This window comes from Malaclemys terrapin, chromosome 9 (assembly GCF_027887155.1).
Source record: "Malaclemys terrapin pileata isolate rMalTer1 chromosome 9, rMalTer1.hap1, whole genome shotgun sequence".
Classification (NCBI taxonomy): Eukaryota; Metazoa; Chordata; order Testudines; family Emydidae; genus Malaclemys; species Malaclemys terrapin.
The window spans coordinates 18,203,668-18,216,436 of NC_071513.1; the positions used below are offsets into that span (position 1 = coordinate 18,203,668).

General features: G+C 41.0%; 1 protein-coding gene across 4 annotated transcripts in view; it reads right to left on the bottom strand.

Annotated features, from left to right (window-relative positions):
- Positions 1 to 1,641: 1,641 nt before the first annotated feature.
- Positions 1,642 to 12,769, bottom strand: part of AMMECR1 (AMMECR nuclear protein 1) — a 105,665-nt gene continuing 94,537 nt past the window's right edge. For all 4 annotated transcript variants that reach the window (XM_054040159.1, XM_054040157.1, XM_054040158.1 and 1 more), the window contains one exon: positions 1,642 to 6,045. In XM_054040159.1, the coding sequence (XP_053896134.1) occupies positions 5,931 to 6,045 (115 nt within the window). In that variant the 3' untranslated portion in view covers positions 1,642 to 5,930. The remainder of the gene's footprint in view (positions 6,046 to 12,769) is intronic.

Consider the following 12,769-nt stretch of genomic DNA (forward strand, 5'->3'; position numbering starts at 1 on the left):
TGAATCCTACAACATATGGAGTACAGCAAAGGGAACATCGTCTGGGCTATTAGTGTAGATGTCTAGCCCGATAGCTTGTCTTTACAAAGCCACCCACTGACACACATGCAAAAGCTACCTGAATATGCCCAAATTTTCACATTTGGGCTCCTAAATCCAAAGAAGACACCTTAGTAAGAGTGGTCTGATTGGCAAGGGTTCTGAGCACACTGTTCTCAATGGATTTGGTTCCTAAGGGCTTGTCTATACTTATGCGCTGGTTCGGCGGCAGGCAATCGAACTTCTGGGTTCGATTTATCGTGTCTTGTCTGGATGAGATAAATCGAACCCAGGAGTGCTCCCCATTGACTCCGGTAATCCTGCTCGGCTCGAGGAGTACGCGGAGTCAACGGGGGAGCCTGCCTGTCACGTCTGGACCACGGTAAGTTCGAACTAAGGTATGTCAACTTCAGCTACGTTATTCACATAGCTGAAGTTAGTTCGAATTGGGGGTTAGTGTAGACCAGGCCTAATTTTAGTCACCCAAGTTTGGAAATTTGGGGTCAAGGTTTTTGGGGAAAGAAATGCATAGTCTCCCTAGAATTGCCTAATCCCATCTGCTCCATAGGAGGGGCTGCATCATTTTTACATGAACTGTTTAAATGAACAATTAAATTTACAGGGTTGCTAGAATTTTAAGTATTCACAACTGCATCACTCACCGTTGCTGTGGAAAGTTGTACTTTGTACTAGCACAATATGAAACAAACCATTTGAGGAATTAAGCAAGACTAGTAACACTGCAAGTAGTCTATTTTAAAATGATGCATGCTAAAGTAGTAGTGTGGGAAAAGAAAATGAATTAACACTGATCACTATCTAGACCCTCCGGGATGGTGTAGATAACTTAGTCCTGCCATGAGTGCAGGGGACTGGACTAGATGACCTATTGCGGTCCCACGATTCTACTTTAGGTGGGCTTTATGATGTTACTGTATGTATTCATTTTCTGAGTTCTACACCAGTGGTTCTCAAATTTTTCTACTGGTGACCTCTTTCACATAGCAAGCCTCTGAGTGCGACAGCCCCCCCCCCCCCAAATGAAAAACACTAATATATTTAACACCATTATAAATGCTGGAGGCAAAGCAGGGTTTGGGGTGGAGGCTGACAGCTCGTGACCCCCAGTTTGAGAACCCCTGTTCTACACTGTTTTGTCACATCTCCCAAAGATGTACTATATAAAAGATAAATGATAGCTGTACCAATATGACCGCTTTTGCAACAAGGCGGCTATGTATAAAAGACCGGACCCCTCCCGCATCCTGGGGGATTTGATTTAAAACTGACTGAAATCAATGGAAGTGGCATACACTCAGTAAATCGAGCTCTGAAGAAACTGAAGTGTTACATGTTCGGCAGAGTGACATCACTTCTGAGCTAAATTGTCCATTTCTCTTTGCCACAAAAATACCAAGTGCTTCATGCCTGATTTATTCCTCTAGCTGGGAAAATGAATAGACCGACTTCATTTAGAACAAAATATACCTCCAAATGCATAATTAAAATCCAAATTCCCTTTTGGAATTCTCTAATCTCAAATGTTCAAAAAAGTAACAGAGCAGGCCCCATAATTTAGCAAAGAAACATGAAAACAGGAAATGGTGATTCTTTTTCCTTATTTTATTGGGTAAATGATTTAAAAGGTAAGAACAATAGTGTTAAAACTACTACAATATCTTTCCACAGCCATATCTCACAGACCCACAGATAACCTTCTATATATTTTTTTTGCTTTTTCCTCATTTTTACCTTTTTAAGCCATACTCATAGTAAAATGCCCATTTCAACAGTTTCTTCACACTAATAGCAATTAAATGTTGGAAGGGAGGATCTAGTTATAATGGAAGGGGGTTCAGGTAATCTGTGATATTATTGTAATCAATAATCAAGTTACTAATAAGGAAGGAAAAAATAGGGGCCCTATAAGCTACTCCAGGTAGCTCAAAGCCCATTACATGTGTCACCATTGCATTCCAGATAACTCATTATGCTGGTGAACAATTCAAAGTAATTTTTTCATAACATATAAAACACTAAAATAACTTAGAAACTAGATCCAAATATTTTGAAAAGAATCAACTTTGATATACAAAAACAGTCATAAGTTGTTACAAAAGTTTCAAACAAAAGTTTGTCTTCTCAGTGCGTTTGTGTACCAGCGCAGTTACTGGATCCAGAGCAAAGAAAGAGGTTTTTTATTTTTTTCTTTAACAGTAATAAAAAACAAGGAAAACATATCTTTGTATATAAAGAATCATTGCTGGTTTTAAGAATAAATGTAACCAGAAACCCTTAAATCTGAGAGGCACACTTTGGGTTTCTATATTTATTTTTAACATAAAAGGAAAGTCACCAGTTTATTTAAATGAAGGAGGTACTCAGACTCCTCAAATAAACTTAATTCAATTAACATCACTAGCAAAAATCAGTTAGAAACTGTACAAAAATAAAAAAGTTAACATTTAATCCTGCAGGGCTTTTGTAAGGACTAGAAGGCAGGCTTTAGGAGCAGCATTTGTGCATGGCTGGAGGCTTCTTTGGTTCGATCTAACACACACAAGAGATGTAACCTACTCCAGACAACAGTTTCAAAAAACCGCACATTTGAAGACAAGTAAAGAGGTCAATATACAAACGTCAGGGTGTGCCACATCAATTGCCTTGATTAACTTCATACACCAGGTCAAAACTCACTCCTGTGCTCTCCAACTGCTGTGTCTAGCACTGGGGTGGAGGTGGGAGAAGTCAGTGTGACAGCACAGTCTGGGGCAGAAGGAAGGCCACTTGAAGCATGACTGAGCAACACTTGTGTGAGTTAGAGGGGCTCGCTGTCTAACTCAGCTAATAGCACATGGCTCTGAGGAAGAGACTTCAAAGTGACAATTAAAGCTTTTTAAAATGGAATAAAGCAAACTGATTAGTGTTTCTCTAAAGCTAAAACGTTAACTTAAAAAAACCAGTGAAAGTACCCAACAGAAAAGTATTTCCACTGAACTATATCTAAAAGGCTATTAGTGTAGTTAAATAAGAATGTTCGTGAAACTGATTTCACACACTATTCTTGATCAGGTTTAGAAAAACAGACCTATTCTGTCCCAGATCATGTCTGAGTGAAATACATGTGTGTTTATTCAAATATACCCGTAAGTATATAAGAAACATAATCAACAGCATTCTCGGCCCTTACATATCGAGGAGATAGGTGCCCCTGATACACAGTAGATAGATTTGATTATTCTAAGCATGAAAAACCAGTGTATTTCTATGTAGCTCATAGAAAACTGATTGATTGACCCATATCTCTGTAACAGTTTTTTAATGAATGACACAAGACACTGGTCCAGAAGGACCTGGGCGTTAATTGATTTTAAAGCACACCTTTACAATTTGTATAACACTCTTTGAACTATTCTTTTTAAGCAACAGCTACTGAAAGATAGACAAAAATTCATTGTGCATTATGCTGTGTACAAAAAGGAGACAAAACTATCCTTTTTTTCCCCCCCAAGCCATGATGGGAAGTATTGCTGACCTTGTCCTTCAAAACCTGCAGGATTATTTATTTCATCAGTATATCATCATTACACTGGTAAGAAATTCTGTATAACATCTGCATATATTGAGGATTTTTAAAAAATCTGATATGATTTAGAGTCCGCATGACCAGTCACGTGACCTGCTCAAGGTTGATTAGCACCTTTAAATACATATATTTTTATATATAATAGATTTTTTTTTTAAAAACTTCTAACAATGAGCTCATACAGAAGCATGAGCATGCTGTAACGAGATGATGGGTAAAGATGGGGTGAGTGACTATTTTTTTTTTTTTTTTTTTGCAGCAGACAATATTATTCAGCTTGTGCTCTGTTTCCCTATAAGGGCAAGAAAAAAACAACTTTCAATCAAGTAGCCACTTGTTTACCGTTTCCACTTAAAAGCTAATCCACTTTAAAATGTTCCCCAAGTAGAAACAAGACAATAGTATCATCCAAAATATCCTCTATATAAACATCTATTGATTTTTGCAGTGTCCGCTTGGCATATCTCTTGGCTACTGAATTTTCAGGCCCTTTTGTTTGCTTATAAATTAAGGCATCACAACTGAAAGTGTTAACATTTGGACATCAAATGCTGTGGATGAAGGAATACCAAACATCATCTATCTTAAAACTAACCCAGCAAAACTTGCCTCATATTACAGGTGAGCAGTAACAATTTACCCAACTATCTTTTAAAATGTAAAAGTTTTAGAATTATCAACTAGCAGTCTGCCATTTGCTACAGCAAAAGTATTATTAGCGCCATTTTTTTCCTCTTATCTGTTTAGAATATATATTTTGTTTTATACACACACATCCATTATTTGAAATATATGGGGATTTCTGCTTAATGTATTTTACTCACCCGTATGTAGAGGGTCTTTTTCTATGATGCATGGGGTATATTATCCTCTTGAATATGCAGTAAACTATTACTGGTGCTAGTGATTGTTCTACAGCCACATGAAGCAAGGAGAGAATAGGCCCCAAAATGTTCAGGTCTTGCTACTCTACCACACATACCTTTTAAATCCCATCTCCATTACTACAGCTGGAACAAAACAAAACATTCTGATCAATACAGTAAATGGATTTCTACCTCTTCTTAGTGCAGTAAAGTTACCAGAACTATTTCACAGTACTTACAACTCTCCAGGACTGTTTCTGTAATAAATGAAGATCTGAAATCAAGGCATATTTGTCCTGTGCTCTTTCTCCAACACTCACACTGTTTCTTAAAACAGCAGTTAATTGTTATCTGGGTAATCATAACATAATAAAACTTAGGAAACCCACAACTAAAAAGAAAGAATAAGATGGGGAGAGAAGAGAAATTCTTTCACGATTTGCTTGCTCAAAAGAATCCCAGTTTAAAAAATAATTTACACCAGATCAGTAGAGAACTGAGCACAGTTTGCTAAGCTGTCCGGTGCTTTTAATATTCTTCCTATGATTTTTATGTAACTATATTTATGTCCTAGTCAAAAGCCACAAAAATCTAAATCCATTTTCTTCCTAATATAACACTGCCTATTCACCAACCATTATTAAAACAAAAGTGACTCCTATTTTTAGAACGCCAGAAAGTAGTCTCTTCTCTGCATTACAAACACTGTTTTGGTGTCTGATCCTGAGAGGGGCAGAATACCCTCAATTCCCATATAACAGAATGAGAGTTGAGGGCACTTAGTACCCTGCTGGATTAAGTCTGTAATCAATTAGACCAACTGATCCTGAAATACTTCCTATCATCATTGCCTCTTATGCTAGGTGCAACAGCTTCTCTTCATCTGGAATATCGCCCTTCAAATTCTGTCTGTAAGTACTGAATCTGAAGCTCATGTATTTAGCTACATGAAATAAAGAGCCTTTACTACAGTGGTGGGGAATGTATGCTTAATACCTGAATCTCTGATATGTTTCATTCCCTGTTACAACTAATAATGCAACAGCAACAAATGTCTTACTCAAAAAAGGATATCCCTAATTGTATCCCTTAAACATTAAAGTCTTCCTTCCATCCACAGTCACAGAAAACCTTGATTGATATAATTCAATGTTAATGTAGTATAAATTTCAAATTTTATAAAAAAACACAAGGGTTATATATGCTGCAAAAAAACCCCGCAGTGACTCAATAAAAAAGAATTATGGGAGTTTGTAATAATGCAGTTTTCTCACCCGTTGCCACGATGAACTTGACCAACCAAGGAGAAGCGTCAACATGGCAACGGAAACTATCATCATAAAATGGTACAGTAATAGAGATAGCTAGACCAGGAAGGGGCGGGGTCTCCTGGGAAGAGGTCTGCAGAGAGGTCCAGTGACTGGTCATGTGGCTCAGTGTCAGGAATAATGGTTGTATGGTGGAAGGGGGTGCCCAATGCCATTCTGGAAGTGATGATGCTGACGATGGGCAAGGTACTCTGTGTAGCTCATGGTCATCTTCTCACTACGGTACCTAAAAATGGGCGAAGAAAAAAGTCTCAAAGGATTTTTAAAGGAAACCATTACAAACACTGAAGTTAGGCTTGGACGGATTAGATTTCATCGGTAAACATCAACTTCACTATATGCACACAAACCGACAAAAAATATTTCCATTGATTAAAAGCTAAAATGTACAGAGTGGCAATGTAAGAAAAATGCTGCTTGAGAACTTAGTTTGATTTAAGGATATTACTTTATATATTTTGACATGTGATGTTGACAATCTGTGTTAATAAAAAAAGCTTTACTTCTTGAATCTCTATCTACTGTCATTACATAATTGTCTGCACTACCCACATAATCCCACTACCATTATCCCACTACTGTGAAAATTTAAATAGATAAAAATAGAAAAAATGATTACAAATAAACATGGATATTATCCACCAAAATGACAAACAACAAAATAAAAATCCAATTCTGCCAGTACTGACTGAGGTTATGGTACTAGTCATGTGCTTTCCAAAAATAGAGATTCCATCATTTTGCTACTAGGGAGTCAGACTCTAACCTCAGTTTCAGTGATGCAAACCCCGAGTAACTCCATGGATTTCACTGGGGTCCCTTGGATTACTTTTTCAATTTCTTTAAAGCACCTAGCTGGGTTACTTTTTACAACTGAATATATACAAAAAGTATAAATGTCTTCAGAAGATGTTGCCCATTAATGGTAGTTATCCAAGGAGGTGGTAATAAAGCAACAGCAGTTTGTACCAGAGTTACTCCATATCCTTAACCAACTCTCCCCCCGAAGTCGGAGAAGATGCAAGAACCACATGTGGCCCAAAATCCATGTGGCCTCCTTTCACATAACATCTTTAGTTGTAAATGCCCAGTCTGGACCAAATTATGCTTCTATACGGGTGCCAATGCAGAATAACTCAATTGAAGTCAAAACGGAGTTACTTGCCTTTTTGTACCAAAGCCTGGTATACACCTAAAAGTTAGGTTGACATAGCCTCTGTCAAGGGTGTGAAAAATTCCCACCCCTCAGTGCTGTAGCTCTGCCAATGTAATCCCTAGACACAGCGAGGATGACAGAAGAATGCTTCCATTGACCTAGCTACCATTCCTGCAGTGATAGATGCCTCCGGCAGTGACAGAAGGGGTTTTTCTATCTTATCGCACTATTGTGACATAGCTGTGGTGCTGAACCTGTGCTGCTATAGCACCCATAGTGTGGACATGGCCCAAGTATAACAAAGATGAATCTGGCCCCTGTACGTTCTTTTGAAACTCTCTTTATAAAAAAAAAAAGTGTACTAACAAAATTGCAAACTGCTGCTGTACTGTAGAATTGGGAATTGCGCATTTATGTTGAGACTATACCTCACGCTCTTGCCACAAACTGATTCGAAAGACCAAAAAGAAGGAAGCACAAGTGTACTTGACACGATAGTGTTTGTTAGTGATGTATTAATTCATCAGACGGCTTCCGGCCTTGGCTGAAAGACGAGTCGTGTGTCTCCTCAGTTTGATGTGAATGAAGCGTGGCACTTACGATGCTGCCCCTTCCACTCTGAAAATAAACCATCAACTTGGCAGCTAATGAAGTTACTTGAATGTGTGTCAAAGCAGGCCAAGGGCAGTCTGTCTGAAACTAGAATCACATCTGCTTGTTTAACCAGATGGAAAAACAAAATGCTGCTGCTATCCTTATCCTGCCTCCTAACCACTTTTTAGACATCCTCTGTGAGAGAGGAGAGAATTGATGTTAATGCCAATACTAGAACTCAGAGGATAGCTGGAACTACTGCCATCACTCTGAAGTGGGGATCATGAGCAATGGACCAGTTTTGGTCTATTTCAAGGGTTCTCAAACTTCATTGCACCATGACCCCCTTCTATCTACAAAACTACTACACAATCCTAGGAGTGGATAGCCAAAGCCTAGCCCCCCCACTCTGAGTGGGGGGGAGGGAAAAGAGGGGGAAAGCCAAATTCCAAGGGCTTCAGCCCCAGGCATGGGCCCTGTAACCTAAGCCCTGCCACCTAGGGCTGAAACCCTTGGTCTTTGGCCCCAGGCGGTGTGGCTTGGGCCTCGGCTTTGGCCCTGGGTCCCAGCAAGGCTAATGCCAGCCCTGGTGACCCCATTAGAACAGGGTGGCGACCTATAGTTTGAGAACTGCTGGTCTATAAAACTTTTTTCACCCCTAACATCTTGAGTAGAGAGAGAAGTTATGCCTCCTGCCCGAATTCTCTCAATAGTCTAGGAGGTAAAGGGGGCAGCAGAAGCTGCATGACAACACAATTATTTCAATACAAAAAGCAACTGGAGCTGTGTTTCAAGACATCTTATCTGACAAGAAGTGTTTAATGTTTCACTGTTACCCTATATTCCAGATGTCAGTAGGGGTTGTTTGAATTGTTAAACTAACACAACTAGCAGATGTGGAATACTGAAAGAAAGGAACAGTCCTCTAAATACATATTTTTGACTACTTACTTCACTGATGAGGGCCAATAATTTTTCACTGGTTGGGTGCTGTAGATGTAAAGAAAGACTACGCTCGAGCTGGAGGTGTTATTTACAGCTCAGGTAGTTGTACGTGTGCTAGGTGTGATCAAGCTAGCACACTAAAACAGAAGTGTACCTGCAGCGGCATGGGCAGTGAGATGGGTTAGCCATCTGAGTACAATCATTTTCCTAGAAGTCTTATTCTCTGAAAACAGTAGAAGATTAATATTCCTAGGTTCTTGTGACGTGTGGAAACTCATATCAAAGCTCTAATACCCTTAACTCCAGCAGCAGGAGCCTCTCCTACCATCTCCAATTAGTTCCTTTCTAAGCAAAAGGTAAAAAGTTATAGAATTGAAAAAATAAAGGTTCCATTTTCTATACTTGGAAACTGAGTTTGGTTCTGCAAAGACTAGCTCCTCCCCTTGAGCCTCAGGACTGTATTATTTTCTCTATTTGTATTCTTCACAATGATCAAGTTCACCAGGAGAACTTTGGATCGTGAGTTGTCAGTGAGCCACAAACACTGTATTTTTTCAATGACAATGTCCTCACTCACCCCCAAAACACTTATTTTCACAGATCACAATATCATTCTGCCTTCCTCCTCTCTGAATCTAAAACATAGTAGCCTAACTTGGTGGGCTACAGCACTGAGTATTTATCTTAAAGAGAACCCAACTCTTCAGAAAATCTCAGTCTTTGTTTTTCACCACATTAAGAAGGCAGCTTCTATATAGCTAAGTGATTAAGGTATACACTTCAGAAACGTATCTCCTCCACCAGAAGCTGGCGATCACTCAGTCAAAGTTGGTGGCTACCTTTGAATGGACAAATCTCATGCATTCTCTGATAAGATCTGCAAGACCACAGTATTGTTCCCCACTCATATTTTCATCAGACAGATACCCACTATATGGAGATGGCTTTTGGACCTACAGTTGGTACCACATCAGTAATTTAGTGCCTTTATCCAAATTTACTGTTTAAATGAAATGATTCTCAGTGTTTCCCCCTGCCCTGGGGGTGATCAGGGAAACTCTCTAGTACAAGTTATGAATTCTGGTTGTTTTGTGGAGTTATTATGAAATGTTACTATGAAAAGTGCTGTGATCGTGTGTGTGTGTGTGTCCTCCACTGCAGACAGAACCTGCAGGGGGTACACACCAGACAAGAGACAATGGGGTATACTTAATGATCATGCTTTAATCACACAAAGTTATGCTAAAGAATGGATGCATCCTAGGGGAAAAGCAACTTTACCCATCCTCTAAGGGTGCACGGTTGTGGGGGGGAGGGGAAGGAAGTTACCAACCACAGAACAAACAGCAACAGAGAGAGACAGACAGGAAGAGGGAGTATTGGACAGACGAAAGCAAAGTCACAAGCTGGGGGAAGGAAACTACATGAGGGAAAAGCTACCCTATAGGGAACAGCTTGCCCAAAGCAGGAAAACCCTGCCTGCCTTCCTGCCTTGGATACAGATGGCCTCCGAGGACTCCCAAGAGACAGGTGATCTAACAAGGCGCATTGTGTTTTGGATGTTAGTTATGGTCTATAGGATCTGTACTCTCTTGTGCTTTATATGATTAAGTAAAAGAGGATTATACGTTAGACTTGTGAAGCATTTAGCAGAGACGCTTTGCACAAAAAACGGTGGTTAACCTTCCATAATTGTAGCTCTTCATGTGCTACACATGTCCATTCCACTCTAGGTCTGCATGCGCGCTCAGCATAGTCGCTGGAAATTTTTCCTTCAGTGGTACCGAAGGGTGTCACATGCCTTAGTACCGGTACAAAGCGTCCAATCGATCCCTCAGTTCCTTCTTTCCAGAAAACTCTGATGTAGAGGGGCAGGACAGCGGGTCATTGAATTGACGCACACAAAACATCTCAAAGAACAACAGTTACAGAAAGTTAGTAACTGTTTATTTTTTCTTCTCTGTGTGATTGCACATGTGCATTCCACTCTAGGTGACTCCCAAAGAGTTGAACAGGTGGAGGAATCGGAGTTCATGGACACACTGACTGCAGAACAATTTGCCCAAATCTGGCCTGTTGAGTGATGGCGTAATGGGAGGAGAATGTGTGCATTGATGACCAGTTCACTGCTTTACAAATATCCTGAACAGGGATCTGGGCTAGGAAAGGCAAATATGTCATTTGAAAAAATGGATCGGTTATCCACCCGGGGTTGGAAAGCGGATATTGCTGCAAGGTGAACCTTGATAGAGGAGATAGCTAAGCCTTGCTGCTTCAGGTGCAATAGATATTCAACTACTTCTTATAAGGATGACTGCATGGGTGAGACGCCACATTGCAACGCCCAGACAGAGAACCGCTTCCACTTTGAAATGTGAGTAGTCCTGATGGAGGACTTTCTACTACCTAATAGGATCTGACAAACTTGCTCTGAGCAAGCCTGCTCTCTAGGATTTAGCCATGAAGCTTCCAGGCTAATAGGTGAAGGAAGCTCAGGTTTGAGTGGAACAGTCGACTGTGGTCTGGGGGTAACGGAAGCAGGATTGGTATGACCACTGAGAGGCTTAGCAGAGTGGAGAACCAATGTTGGTGGGACCATGCTGGGGCTATCAGAATTACCTGGTCTTGTCCCGCTTGATCTTTAGCAATACTCTGTGCATGAGCAGGATAGGGCGAAAAGCATAGTAAAGATGTTCCATCCACAGTAGCAGAAAGGTTTCTGTGATAGAATCCGGAGTGTGGCCTTGTAGGGAGCAGAATTGGGGACACTTTGTTGTACTTGATTGCAAATAGGTCGATGTGGGGAGTCCCCCACTGCTGGAATACATCCCTCACCACATCTGGGTGAAGGGACCACTCTTGGTGACTGGAGAAAGACCTGCTCAGGCAATCTGCCATCTCATTTTGTGTTCCTGGACAAAAGAGGCAAGAGGAAGCTCCTCCTTGCCTGCTGAGATAAAACATGGCTGCAGTGTTGGCCATGAGAACAAAGAAGTTTCTGCCCATAATGTGGGGCATGAAGGTCTGACAGGCCATGAAGGAACTGCTCTGAGTTCCCTGACGTTGATGTGGAGTGAAAGTTCCTCCGGAGACCAAAGGTCTCAAGTTCTAAGGAGCCATAGGTGAGCTCCCCACCCTAGCTTGAGGTGCTGCCTTGTATGTTGTACCACATAAGTACATGAGGCCATGTGACCTAATAGTCTCATACAATTTTGGGCTGTTGTGATTGGATGACCTCTGAGGTGTGTTATCAGAGATGTGCTTGACTTGAAACATCCCTCTGGGAGGTAGGCCCTGACCTGAGTAGAGTTGAACACTGCTCCAGTGAACTTTATCCTTTGTGCCAGAGTGAGGGTAGACTGCTCTACATTTATCAGAAGGCCTAGGGACTTGAACACTACCTGAGCCCTGGACCAGCTCTTGTCTTGTCAGTCATCTAGATAAGGGTAGACCTGCACCCCTAAACTTCCTCAGGAAGACTCCCACTATCACCATACATTTTGTGAACACGCACAGAGCTGCAGACAGGCTGAATGGGAGGACCGTGAATTGGTAGTACAAGTGGTTCACTATGAATCTGAGGAACCTTGTGTGTCCTTGGTGTATTGATATATGAATAGGCGTCTCTTTAATGGAGGATGGTGTACCAATCCCTGGGATCCGGAAAGGGAATAATTGTTGAGCTGACGCAGGTCTAAAATCGGTCTGAGATCTCCCTTGGCCTTTTGGATTAGAAAATAATGGGAGTAGAAACCCTTCGCTCAAATTCTGTAGAACCGCATCCACAGCTCCCACCCGAAGCAGAGACTGAGCCTCCTGGGCCAGAAGTTCTTTGTGAGAGGGGTTGCTGAAGAGGGGGAAGGAGGGAGAGTGGGAAAGAGGGGTAGAAATAAACTGGAGGGTGTATCCCACTTCCACTGTGCTCAACACCCAAAGGTCCATGGTGATACAGGAACACACGCTGAGCAAGTGGGAAAGTCTAAAGGCAGTTTGTGAACGAAGGAGAAACAGGGTCTGGCTTAGAAGTGTAGGACAGAAAGAGACCTCGAGAAATCTTATGGTCCAGTCCCATGCACTCAAAGCAGGACTAAGTATTATCTAGACCATCCCTGACAGGTGTTTGTCTAACCTGCTCTTAAAAATCCCCAATGACAGAGATTCCATAACCTCCCTAGGTAATTTATTCCAGTGTTTAACTACGCTGACAGTTAGGAAGCTTTTCCTAATGTCCAACCTAAACTGCCCTTGCTGCAAT